The sequence below is a fragment of the Bos indicus genome, chromosome 8, assembly GCF_029378745.1.
Source record: "Bos indicus isolate NIAB-ARS_2022 breed Sahiwal x Tharparkar chromosome 8, NIAB-ARS_B.indTharparkar_mat_pri_1.0, whole genome shotgun sequence".
Taxonomy (NCBI): Eukaryota; Metazoa; Chordata; class Mammalia; order Artiodactyla; family Bovidae; genus Bos; species Bos indicus.
Genome location: NC_091767.1, coordinates 95,448,992 through 95,463,506, shown reverse-complemented (window position 1 = coordinate 95,463,506; position 14,515 = coordinate 95,448,992). Strand labels below are relative to the sequence as shown.

The 14,515-nt window shown below is 34.8% G+C and overlaps 1 protein-coding gene across 1 annotated transcript in view; it reads right to left on the bottom strand.

The window, feature by feature from the left end:
- Window positions 1-536: 536 nt before the first annotated feature.
- TMEM38B (transmembrane protein 38B) overlaps window positions 537-14,515 on the bottom strand; it is a 61,253-nt gene continuing 47,274 nt past the window's right edge. Inside the window, exon 6 of the mRNA XM_019966676.2 lies at window positions 537-2,538. Within this exon, the coding sequence (XP_019822235.1) occupies window positions 2,323-2,538 (216 nt within the window). The 3' untranslated portion in view covers window positions 537-2,322. The remainder of the gene's footprint in view (window positions 2,539-14,515) is intronic.

Here is a 14,515-nt window from a genome sequence, read left to right as displayed (position 1 = left end):
TCACTCCACATTATCTGTGCAGTCCCTCTCCAGCCATTACACCCTCAACAAGGAAGAGTGACGAATCTGATAAATCAAGAGTTTGATATTAATTTGGTCTTATTTTACTAGAGGCTGAGATCACTGAGTTAAGCCAGCCCATGTTCTTGCCAGTTTCTTGTCTCCTCTTATTTAAGAAAACCTACCAGATCTTAATTTTCTCAGTGCTACCTATCTGTCTGTGTGAAGCAGGTCCACAGGCTTCATTCATGCTATATGTTGGGTAAGGAATGTAACAATCTGCTTTGCAAATCCAGTCAAGTCTCTGCAGGCAGCATGAAGAGTGGGAGGTTTCAGGCCTAAGCCATGTCCTCCAGTAGAGCTCTTAAAAATCCTGAATTAAAAGTTATGGATACTTGCAAAGATTAATAAAGTTTGTATATCTCATGTGGACAGTAACATTTGGATATATATCAAATCAACCAAAAGGCCACAGGAGCTATAAACTCCTATATCAAGAAAAATAGAAAAAAAAAAAATAATAATATAATACTCCATTGGTACTAAATAATTTATTGCAATAAGTTTATCTTTAACACAAGTGTAAAATAAGATTCCTGACATTTCAATTAGTTAAACCCAAACTTCAAAACTAAGCCAGTAATTAGCAACATTTTAATTCTGAAAAGTTTTTAACTATAAAAGTATCAAATATAATATAGAACCCTTAAATATTTAATGACTTTTGTCAGAATATTAAAAAATTAACTTCTGATCATTCCAAAGCTATCAAAGGTCCTCCCCCCTCACAGAAAAACTTTCTTAGCAAGTAAAAGTATAGTACCTGCTGGTGTTTATATTTATTATTTTTTTTAATTTTAAAAACCAAGACTTTCAAACTGAATATGATTTGAATATTTTTATGTCATCCAAAAATGTCTGATACATACTAACTCTATGCAGGCTCATGGTCTTAGCAGAAGAAATCATGTCAGTCACAGAGTTTTTAAAATTATAACTGGAATTTTAAACTATAAAATAAAGAAGGTTTAACATTATTTAATGACTTTTCTACTTATTATTGTATTATTGTAATTATTTTTGCCAATAAGGTACAAAATGTAAAGTCATCATTCTTTACTCAAGTAGACTACTACCATACAAGATTTTAGTTTGTTTCTTCTTAATTAGCTGGTTGCTGTCAAATGCCCCAGGACAATTCTCATTAGAGCTGTAACTAGTTTTAATGTCAAATAAGATTAGTAATATATGTACATGTACATTAAAACATAACAAACATATGTAACACTAGTAAGAGACATTCAACTAGAAAACTGACAAGTACTCATAAGAAAGGAAACATAAAGGTAATTTTTTTTAATTTAAATAATCCTTAAGAATATACGACACCCATGGCAGATTCATGTACGCCCGTGGCAGATTCACGTTGATGTGTGGCAGAACCAATACAATATTGTAAAGTAAAAAAAAAAAAATTTTTAATAAAAAAAAATTAACAAACAAACAAACAAAAGAATATATGAGATGCTCTGAAGAATTTCTCCCACAGGTAAAACAAATGTGTTTTAAGGAGAGAGAAAAATATAAGCTCCTCAAAACTTACAAAGCAAAACATGGACTTAGTAACTTATTAAAAATTATGCCCCTGATTTTCTTTTGAGAAAAAAGAAATAGTACAAACAAGGGCATGAAACACAGTTAAAAATTAAGACTAATATTCTATTCTCACTGAAAAATGCTAGGAGAAAACAATTAAATTTCAGATATTTCCATTTAATGTGGGAAAAAAATACAATGTTCATTTCTGAGATATAAGCTAGTAATTTATTTTCATTCATAATATAAAGTGATTTGGGTAAAGTTTATTCTTCCCAGTACTCAAAATTAAACAAGAACTTTTTTTCATATCTAGGAATTATAATGGTAATGTGAAATAAAAGTTTAATTTTGCTGAACTAAAATTTATGAAATATCTAAACAATAAGAATTTAATTTTTGTTATTTTGCAATGACAATAGGTTTACTTTTTCTAACATTTTTTAAAAATCCAGCCTTCTTTTATCCATATAAAACTTTTAAAAATCACAATAGAATCTTTTATATATAACTTAGAAAAACAATTTCACATGATATACTAATAACACTCAGGAAATTACAATCCAGAAAGGGACAGTCTCCCTGAAACAGAAAGAAGTTCTTTCTTTTTGTCACCTCCAATCCTTATAATCTTTATTTACATCATTTACAAGAAATATTTATCACAATCTGACAGGTAGATAAGAAAAAGAAAATTTTTTGCTTTCTCAAGCTCATCAAGTGAATTTACTCAGTCTTCTTACTATGTTTCTTTTTAACTTTATCTGAAGCATTAGCTACAGGTTTTGAGGTAGATGAACCAGTACCATTGAAAGACGATTTTGTTTCACTTTTCTTTTCACATGGTGAAAACTGCTGCTGCCAGCCAAACAGCATCCGACTCAATGTATCTTCAAAACAAGCAAAAGGCACAAGAGCAGTCTTTGTAATCATCATGGTTATCTGAAAAAAAAAGTTCAATTTTGAATTTAAATACAAATGTTTTCTGTTTCCCAAAACTGAGAGGAGAAAGTGAAAAGAGGAAAAGAGTCAAAACACATTTTTTTATTGAAGTATAACTGACATATAACAATATACTAGTTTCAGGAATACAACACAATGGTTCAATATTTGTATACAAAGTGAAATCACCACCACAGTAAGTCTAGTTAACATTCATCATGCACAGTTACATATATAATTTTTTTATGTGATGAGAACTTTTAAGAGCTACTCTTAATGACTTTCAAATATTACAACAGTTGCCATGCTATACATTACATACTTGATGACTTATTTATAACTGAAAGTTTGGACCTTTTGACTCCCTTTAACCTATTTCACCAAGCCTCACCACCCCTACCCGCCCCCCTCCCCCCCGCCTTTTGGCAACAACTAATCTGTTCTCTGTATCTATGAGCTTGGATTGTTTTAAATTTTAGATTCCACTTATAAATGAAATCATAGTGTATTTGTCTTTGTCTCATTTTTTCACCTGGCATAATGCCCACTTATGACGTTAGCTGTGGGCTTGCCATATATAACCTCTATTATGTTGAGGTACATTCCCTCTATACCCAGTTTTTTATTGTAAGTGGACGTTGAATTCTGTCAAATGCTTTTACTGCCTCTATTGAGATAATTATATGATTTTTATCCTTCATTTTGTTAATGTGATATATCGATTCATTTGCAGATGATGAACCATTCTTGCATCCCTGGAATTAATCCCACTTGATCACAGTGTATAATTTCTTTAATGTATTGTTGAACCTGGTCTGCTAATATTTTGTTGGTTTCTGCATCTATGCTCATCAGGGATATTGCCCTGCAATTTTCTTTTCTTGCGGCATCCTTGTCTGATTTTAGTTTCAGGGTAATGTTGACCTTGTAAAATGAGTTTGGACGCATACCATCATTTTTTTATTTTTGGAAGAGTTTGAGAAGGATTGGTATTAACTCTTTTAATGTCTGGTAGAATCCGCCAGCAAAACTCTCTGGTCCTGGACTTTTGTTGGGAGATTCCTGATTTCTGATACAATCTCCTTACTAGTAATTGGTCTGTTCAGATTTTCTTTTTCTTTGTGATTCAGTCTTGGTAGGTTATATGTTTCTAGAAATATATCCATTTCTTCTAGCTTGTCCACTTTGTTGGCATATAAGTGCACACAGTAGTTTTTTACAATCCCTTGTATTTTTGTGGTATCAGTTGTAATGTCCTCGTTTGTTTCTAACCGAGTCCGTTTGAGTTCTCTCTTTTTCTTTCTTGGTGAGTCTAACTACAAGTTTGTTCATCTTGTTTATCTTTTCAAAGAACCATCTCTTACTCTGATCTCTTCTGTTGTCCTCTTAGCTTGTATTTCATTTATTTCCACTCTATGTTACGTCCTTGCTTCCATTACCTTTGGGCTTCATTTGTTCTTCTTCTTCTACTTCCTTTAGGTATAAAGTTAGGTTGTTTGAGATTTTTCTCATTTCTTGAGGCAGGCATTTATCACTATGAACTTGCCTCTTAAAACTGCTTTTGCTATATTCCGTAAGATTTGTATGTTGTATTTCTACTTTTGTTTCAAGGTACTTTTTAAAAAATTTTCTTCACTGATTTCTTCATTGACTCACTGGTTCTTCTATAGTATTATGTTTAATTCCCACTTCTGTGATGTTTCCAGTTTTTTTCTTGTAAATGATTTCTAGTTTCATACTATTCTGGTAGAAAAAGATTCTTGATATGATTTTCATCTTTTTAAATTAACTTGTTTTATGATCTAACATATGAACCCTGGATAATATACCATGTGTGCATGAAAATAAAATGTATTCTGTTGCTTTTGGATGGAATGTCCTATCTAAACTGTAGTTAAGTCTATCTGAGGCAATGTTAAGTCCTTTGAGGCAATGTTTCCTTCTTGATTTTCTGTCTAGTAATCTATCCATTATGGTAAGTGAAGAGACTTTGATAAGTCCCTTACTATCACTGTTTTGCTGTCTGTTTCTCTTTACAAAGTGTCAGTTGCTCAGTTCTGTCCGACTACAACCCCATGGACTGAAGTCCACCAGGCTCCTCTGTCCATGGAATTCTCCAGGCAAGAATACTTGAGTGGATAGCTATTTTTTTCTCCAGGGAATGTTCCTGACTCAGGGATTGAGCCCAGGTCTCCCATATTGCAGGTGGATTCTTCACTGTCTGAGCCACCAGGGAAGCCCCCTATTTATCTTTAGGTCTGTTATTATTTGCTTTATATATTTATGTAGATACATAAATATCTGCAGCCAATGGACATAAATTTGAGTAAACTCTGGGAGATAGTGAAGGAGAGGCAAGTCTGGCATGCTGCAGTCCATAGGGTCTCAAAAGAATCGGACAGACTTAGTGACTGAACAACAACAAAACATTTGCAAATGTTATATATCCTGTTAGACTGACCCCTTTATCATTACTTACTACCCTTCTTTCTAGTCTTTTTTTTTTTAAGTCTATTTTATCTGATATAAGCAGAGCTACCCCAACTTTCTTTGGGCTTTCCTTTGCAGAAAATATATTTTTCCATCCCTTCCCTTTCAGTCTGTTTCTCTCCTTACATCTGAAGTGAATCTCTTGCAGGCAGCACAGAAATGGGACTTACTTTTTTTTTTTATCCCTTCGGTCACTTCATGTATTCTAAATAGTGAATTTAGAGTAAATAATAAGTATGTGAATGCTAAGGCTTCAGTTGTGTCCTACTCTTTGCAACCCTACTTATTGTCATTTACTTAATTGTCTTCTGGCTGTTTTGTAGTTCCTCTCTGGTATTTTCATTCCTTGCTCTCTTCTCTTATGGCTTGATGACTTTCTTTAGAATGCTTAGATTACTTTCTCATCATCTTTTGTGTATTTATTATGAGACTTTCATACAGCAACTTACATAAATAACAGTCTACTTTAAGTTGACAACTTAAATGCATTTTAAAGCTTTATACTTTTACCCTTCCCCTCAATGTTTTTTATGTTTTTGATATTATATTTTACATCTTTTTATCTTGTATGTATTCACTCATTGTTGTAGTTATGGTTCTACTACTTTTATTTTTTAAGATTCATACTAGCTTTATAAGTGATTAAGCTACTACCTTTCCTATATATTTATTATTCTTTACCAGTGAGATTCATATTTTCATGTTTTGTGGTTACTAATTAGCATCCTTTTCTATCACCTTAAAGAAGTCCCTTTAACACTTCTTGTAAGGCCAATGTAGTGGTGATGTACTCCTTTAACTTTTGCTTGTCTGGAAAAATTCTTTAACTCTCCTCTAATTTTTAATGTAACTCTGCCAGGTAGAGTAATCTAGACTGGAATTTTTTTCCCCTCAGTAATTTGAATATATCATGCTACTCCCTTCCGGCCTGAAAAGTTTCTGCTGGAAAAATCTGCTCATAGTCTTCTGGGGGTTTATTTATACATAACACATTGTTTTTCTCTTGCTGCTTTTAAGAATCTTTTTGCCTTAAACTGTTGACATTTTAATTATAACGTTCACTTCCCTGGTGGTCCACTGGAAGTGGTGGTCCACTGCAGAAGCTGCCTGCAAATCCAGGGTACACGGGTTTCAATCCTTGGTCCAGGAAGATCCCACATGCAAGCTGCACATGCCATGGAACAACTAAGCCCATGTGTCACAAAATACTGAAGCCAGCGTGCTCTAGGGCCTATGCTCCACAACAAGAGAAGCCATCTCAATGAGAAGCCCACACACTGCAATCAAGAGTAGCCCCCACTCGCCACAACTAGAGAAAGCCTGCACACAGCAATGAAGACCCAGTGCAACCATAAATCAATTAATATTTTTAAAAAGAATAATTATAATATGTCTTGGTGTAGGTCTCTTTGGGGTCCTCTTGTGTAGAATGCTCTCGGCTTCCTGGATCTGCATGTCTGTTTCCTTCCCCAAATTAGGGAAGTTTTCAGGCATTATTTCTTCAAATAATTCTTCTGCCCCTTCCTCTCTCCTATCTCCTTCTGGGAGCCCTGTTACGTGAATGTTAGTCCTGAGATTGCTCCATAAATTCCCTAAGTTATCTTCACTTTCTTTTGTTCTCCTTCCTTTTTGCAGCTCTCAATGGGTGAGGTCTACTGCCTGGTGGTTAAGTTCACTGATCCTTTTTGCTTCCATCTAGTCTGCTGTTGTACCCCTCTAGTAAATGTCTTAGTTCAGTTATGATAGTCTTCAGCTCTGTGACTCTAGTACTTTCTTGAATTCCCTATTTTCTATACTGAAGTTCTGTGTTCAAAATGCATTCTTAATTTAATCTTCAGGAGAAGCAAATTAAGCTAGATTCTAGGGAAAAAAAATCTGTTCTCTATAACTTTACGCTTAACTAATGGAAAAGAACACAACTCCTTAATAATAAAAGATACCACATTGTGAGTGCCAAATGAGCAGCATAAACAACAACAACAAAAATACATTTAGTAACAAAAGGAAATAAGAAGACAAAATAATATACACCAAATGACCAATAATAGCTATTACTACTATGCACTTAACACGTGCTAGAGCTGTGTGATAATGTGTTTGTATTACTTTATTCTCTTTAAATGTAATCCAAAAACTAATCTATCATTACTCTCATCATAAAGATGTAGAACTCAGGTTCTGACATGTTAAGTAACTTGTTCAAAGTCACAGAGCTAATAAGTGGTAAAGTAGTTTGGAACACTCAGATTTTGACTTCAGTCACTAAATATACTGTAGTCTACCACTATCTGAAGTCACAGTCTTCCAGTAAAGTATAGATAGTGCCAGTAGGAGGGAATGTACTAAGTCTTTAGCCATCCAAAATTTCCCATATATAAATTGAGATAGCGGGAGGAAGAATGGAGAGAGGTACCAACCTATTATCTGGCAAAATATACAATGTTCAGAGATATTTAGATTTGCTCAAGAAATTATCCTGGTACCAAAATGAATCTGGGAGAACTTTACGATTCAGAAAGGCTCCCAAAAGTCTATGAATTTTCAAGAGTCAATTCCTCCAGCAGATCGCAGATAATGAATCAAACTAGGTATTTCTGGGAATTAAATATTCACAAGAGGTACCTACATAATCAGCTTTCTTAAGGACAATGGAATCAAGAGTAAATTCCTAGTATCTGCAATATACTTTAGGTAGTAGGGAGCTGGAGACAAAGTAGGTGTCCATTACAGAAGAATGTATAAGTAAAATAAACACTGTGTAATTGTTAAAAGTAATAAATAATAAAGTCATATGGAAAAATTCTTGAGATATATTGTTAGACGAAAATGCGACAAAGAACAAAAGCTCTAAAATACTATCATTGATATTAATTTTTAAAAAACGCACACACACATAGCATTGTGAATGTACTAAATGCCACTGACTGTACAATTTTAAATAACTGAATTTGCTATGCCACTTTGACCTCAATAAAAATGAACACTTTTACTCATGTACATAAACTCCAGACCAACCATGACTAAATAGCTTATATCAGACTAGTATCCCAACAGAATCAATATAAAAGACATAAATACATAAAACAACTGTTAAAAGGCACTGGAGTACAACCAATACAGGTATAACCTGGTGGGATTATGATCCCTAAAAGAAAGGAAGTTGAACAAAGTGAACTTCACATTTATCTTGGCATTTTCTTTTAAGGAGAGAACAACAGCTGGGAGGCCAAAGAGCTGAGCAGCCTGCTGCTTGATACTAGGAAGACAGATTGGAGTTCAAAGTCAGGCAAGATGGAGCTGCCCAGGAGTACAACTCAGGCTTAAACTGAGACCCCCAAAAGGATCACATTCTAGAAAGGCAAATACGAACTACAATAGCAAGCACTAACAAAGCCTAAAACCAACAGGCTTTGTGCATTAAACTTGACTGCGAAAGGAATGTTGAGTGTAATCCCTGACCTCAAAGATCTTACAGACTAGTCAGACAGATAAGTAAATCAGTAATAATTCAACAGCAATGGAGTAAGTGCAATAATAGACACTTGCCCAGAAATGTTAAGAAATGGATTTGGAGTCATTATGACACAAGTAAAAGGTAAAGGCATAAATATGAATGTGATCACCTAGAGAGAATATAGAATGAGAAGACTCCAAATACAATGTTAACATCCGAGTTTATGTCATTACTGGTTAAGATCCAGAAGAATTTCTTTAGATAAAATTATTCTTTAGAATAAACAGTTACAATGACATGTACTACGATAATTATTCTGGTCATAGCTTGACTTCATGGACTGTCAGGAAAATGCAAAAGAGTTCAGATTAAACAAGGGTCCACTGTCTGGAAAACAGCAATGTATTTTTATAAAATCCAGAAAAAAAGAGTGTCAGGAACTAAAGTAATTCCTGAGAATGTGAACTATAGTTAAGTATTTTTCAAAGTCAAGTTTTAATAGAATTTCCACTCCCAGTAGACTCATCACTCAGCTGAGGAATACTGTTGACATCAGAAATTACTGCTGAGATAGACTTATGAGGTTCATGGACAGATTTCTGTGAATTCAGCCTCTTCTTAGGGCTTGATTCAGCAAGGTGACACAAATGTAATGGTGACAAATGAAATGAACCCTTATTCTTCTACAAATAAAACATAAAACTCTCCCTACTCAGCAAGTTATTAAAAGAAACAGCATATTACCTAAATTAAACAGCATTTGACTCACAGTCTCTAACTTAAAAAGGGAAGGAAACCAAAGAGTCTAAAAACTTTAAAGATACTCTGATATTTAAACATATTCTAAAATATAACTTAATTCCAGTAAAGAAATTGTTTGAAGCTCTTCCACATTCTTTATATCTAATATTGTATCATTTCAAAATATGCCCAGAAAAATGTGATTTAAAATATAAGTTCTTCAAAGGCACAAATAGGACTCATATACTTTTACATCCTCTATAGTGCATAGCAATAAGAATAGAGTACAATGAAAAAACACAATTTCTAATCACATGAATAATTCAAAGACTATTACAATACATCTGTATGAGCAAAATTTGCAAATTTAATCTTTCTCTTCACCGAGAACATACTTTTCCTGTCTCTATCTGCCCAAATTCAAACATCCTTTGCAGTGTAACTGTAAGGTGTCTATTCCATTAAACGTTCTCCAGCACCCTCTAATGAAAATAATGTTGCCCTATAAGAAGCTTCTAGAATATGGTACATTCAACCAGGTTTTCTGTCACTCTATACTTCTTTGGTGATATCATTCACTCAGACACTAATAATTACTAACCTGAACGACTGTCAAATCTTCAGATCCTCATTTTTATAAATCTCTTCAGTAAGCTGGGCAAGCAAATTGTTCACCTAGTAGTATAGACTTAGATAAATAAGTGACTATGCCAAAGCTTTTGACTGTGTGGATCACAATAAACTGTGGAAAATTCTGAAAGAGATGGGAATACCAGACCACCTTGACCTGCCTCTTGAGAAACCTATATGCAGGTCAGGAAGCAACAGTTAGAACTGGACATGGAACAACAGACTGGTTCCAAATAGGAAAAGGAGTACATCAAGGCTGTATATTGTCACCCTGCTTATTTAACTTATATGCAGAGTACATCATGAGAAACACTGGGCTGGAAGAAGCACAAGCTGGAATCAAGATTGCTGGGAGAAATATCAATAACCTCAGATATGCAGATGACACCACCCTTATGGCAGAAAGTGAAGAGGAACTAAAGAGCCTCTTGATGAAAGTGAAAGAGGAGAGTGAAAAAGTTGGCTTAATGCTCAACATACAGAAAACGAAGATCATGGCATTTGGTCCCATCACTTCATGGCAAATAGATGGGGAAACAGTGCAAACAGTGTCAGACTTAATTTTTGGGGGCTCCAAAATCACTGCAGATGGTGACTGCAGCCATGAAATAAAAAGATGCTTACTCCTTGGAAGGAAAGTTATGACCAACCTAGACAGCATAGTAAAAAACAGAGACATTACTTTGCCAACAAAGGTCCATCTAGTCAAGGCTATGGTTTTTCCAGCGGTCGTGTATGGATGTGAGAGTTGGACTGTGAAGAAAGCTGAGCACCGAAGAATTGGTGCTTTTGAACTGTGGTGTTGGAGAAGACTCTTGAGAGTCCCTTGGTCTGCAAGGAGATCTAACCAGTCCATCCTAAAGGATATCAGTCCTGGGTGTTCATTGGAAGGACTGATGTTGAAGCTGAAACTCCAATACTTCAGCCACCTCATGCAAAGAGTTGACTCACTGGAAAAGACCCTGATGCTGGGAGGGATTAGGGGCAGGAGGAGGAGACAACAGAGGATGAGATGGCTGGATGGCATCACTGACTCGATGGACATGAGTTTGGGTAAACTCTGTGAGTTGGTGATGGACAGGGAGGCCTGGTGTGCTGAGATTCATGGGGTCGCAGAGAGTTGGACACGACTGAGTGACTGAACTGAACTGAATTAAATACAGAGAGACCTATGAAAGAACATTTTGGCCATTTATCAGTCAGTCAACAAATATATATTAAAAATCTACTATAGGCACCAGACACAATGCTAGGGATACAGTTATGAATAAAACAAACTTGGTCCCTATTCTCATGAAGTTTAAAAGCATAGTGCTTTGTATTTCTTTTTAGACAATAACATCTTGAAGAAACAGTCTCTGTCTTAGTCAAAGTTTATGTGTCCATTTGTATCCCCCAAAAAGCTTAATACCATTGTCCCTCATTCATGTATTCAACAATACATGATATTGTATTCAACAATATACTATCTCAATAGTAAGTAATAAAGTGTTAGTCACACAGCCATGTCTGATTCTTTGTGACTCCATGGACTGCAGCCCACCAGTCTTCCCTGTCCATGGAATTCTCCAGGCAAGAATACTGGAGTGGGTTTCCATTTCCTCCTCCAGGGCTCTGACTGACCTGAAGACACCTCTCAAAAGTATTCAGCATAACTGACCATCCCTTTAATACCATCTCCTGGTTTTTAGCAGCTTCTTCCCAGTTTCTCACTCTGGATCTTCCTTCTCTAAATATTAGAAAATCTCAGGACTCTGTCCTTTCTCCTGTCTCTAGCTTTTGTCCCTGTGTAATGTAACTACCTCCCTAAGATAATCTATAAACCAAATACAATCTTAGTAAAAATACCAACAAATTCCATTACGGAGTTAGAGAAACTACCATTAAAAGTTCGTATCAATATGCCAAAAAAGCTGGGGAAAAAATTGAAAATAAACATGCCAGAATATCCAGAAAAGACTGAAAAAGTGCCCAGTTCTCTTTGTATATAGGATATGTAGAGATGATACCACCCTTATGGCAGAAAACAAAGAAGAACTAAAGAGCCTCTTGATGAAAGTGAAAGAGCAGAGTGAAAAAGTTGGCTTAAAACTCAACATTCAGAAAACTAAGATCATGGCATTTCGTCCCATCACTTCATGGCAAATTGATGGGGAAACAGAGGAAACAGTGACAGATTTCATTTTGGGGAGCTCCAAGATCCCTGCAGATGGTGGTTGCAGCCATGAAATTAAAAGATGCTTACTCCTTGGAAGGAAAGTTATGACCAACCTAGATAGCATATTAAAAAGCAGAGACATTACTTTGCCAACAAAGGTCCGTCTAGTCAAGGCTATTGTTTTTCCAGTGGTCATGTATGGATGTGAGAGTTGGACTACAAAGAAAGCTGAGCACAGAAGAATTGATGCTTTTGAACTATAGTGTTGGAGAAGACTCTTGAGAGTCCCTTGGACTGCAATGAGATCCAACCAGTCCATCCTAAAGGAGATCAGTCCTCGGTGTTCATTGGAAGGACTGATGTTGAAGCTGAAACTCCAATACTTTGGCCACCTGATGCAAAGAGCTGACTCATTTGAAAAGACCCTGATGCTGGGAAAGACTGAGGGCAGGAGGAGAAGGGGACCACAGAGGATGAGATGGCTGGATGGCATCACTGACTCAATGGACATGGGGTTTGGGTAGACTCCGGCAGTTGGTAATGGACAGGGAGGCCCGGTGGGCTGCTGTAATAATATATGAATATATATATATATATAAATCACTCTGTTGTACATGTAAAAAATGACAACACTGTAAGTCAATTATATGTCAATAAAATTTTAAAAAGCAGAAAACAAGGAAGCAAAGGCCAAATTTTTCAAACAAACTGATGAAACTAATAAACCTCTAGTTAGACCAATTTGAAACGAGAGATAAAGATACAGATGATCAATACCAGAAATGAAACTGAAGACATCACTATAGATACATAAAGGATAACAAAGAACTACTATTAACAATTTCATGTTAATAAAATCAAAAGTTTAAATGGCACTTAAGAAATGAGTGAAAAATATAACTTACCAAAATGAACACAAATTAAACAGATAATGTGAACTGTCCTATATCAAATGCCTAAAATAATGCCAAATCTACCTGAACTCTTTCAGAGAGTAAAGAATTGAACATTTCTCAACCTATTTAATAAGCTTAGTCTTACGATGATACAAAACCATACAGATTACAAAGAAAATATACTTCATGAACACAATGGAAAAAAATATACTTGAAAAATATTAACAAATTGAATCTGGCAATGCACAAAAAAGATACATCATGACAAAGTGGGGTTTATGACAGAAATGAAAGGTTTATACAACATTTAAAAAAATAAATTAGTATAATCCACTCTATTAACAGAACCAAACAAAAATTCTGGAGCCGAAGAACACACTAAATGAGACAGAAGAATGCATTAGAAAGCACTGGAAATAGAGCAAATCATGAGGAAGAGAGCATTAGTGAGCTTGAAGATAAAAATCTAGAAATGATAGAAGCAGAAGATGAAAGAGACTCAAGATATTTTAAAAATAGGAAAATTCTATGAGAGAGATCTGACTCTTAGCAAGGGCAACATTAGGGTAATCGGTAATCCAGAAAGAAAAGAGAGGAAGAAGGGAGCAACTTACTTTTTTTAAAAAAAATTAATAGCTGAGAACTTCCAAAAGTTGGAGAAAGAAGTGGATATTTAAATCCATGAAAAAATACCCAACTACCTCAGTGCAAAAAGACCTTCTCAAAGACATATTATATTAAAATTGTCAAAAGTCAAAGAAATAATTTTTTAAAAAGAATAGTAACCTACAAAGGAACCCTCATTAGGCTATCAGTAGATTTCTCAGCAGAAACTATAGGCCAGGAGGAAGTAAAATGACATTCTCAAAATACTGTAAGGTAAAAACTGTCAGCCAAGAATACTCTATCCAGCAAAGTTATCATTTGGTTTTGTTTGTTCCCAGACAAAAACTTGGAGAGTTTAACACTAGAGCTGCTTTATAAGAAATTTAAGAAATAAATAGGTAAAAGCACACAATATTTTCAGTAAGGTAACAAACAGAATCAGAAAATTGCGACTCAATACCAAAATACTTTTTTAAAATTTAATATAGCATTGGGGTTAAAGGGCAGAGGGAGAAGAAAAATAACTACAGCTATTACAATATGGTAACAAAGTCACAACATAAAATGGAAATCTGAGATGACAAAAACAAAAAAGGAGAAGAAAAAAGAATAGAACTTACATAAGTAAATGAAAATAAAATGCTATCCATGGAAAAGGATTATTTATGATGTGGTATTATCTATGATTTCATGTGAAACACAAAACATAAATCTAGACATGAAACAGAGAAACATGAAACAGAGAAAAAGAAGAAACTGAGAAGAACATCATAGAAAACCACCACACAAAACGGTAGACAGAAACACAAGGAAAAGAAACAATGGAGATACAGAGCAATCAAAAAACAAAAGATAAAATAGTAGTACAAGTCCTCATCTATCCACAATCACACTAAACATAAATGAATTTACCAATCAAAAGACAAAGTAGCTGGATGAATTAAACAAGACCCAACTATATGTGCTCTAGAAGACTTACCTCAACTGTAAAGACAAACATAA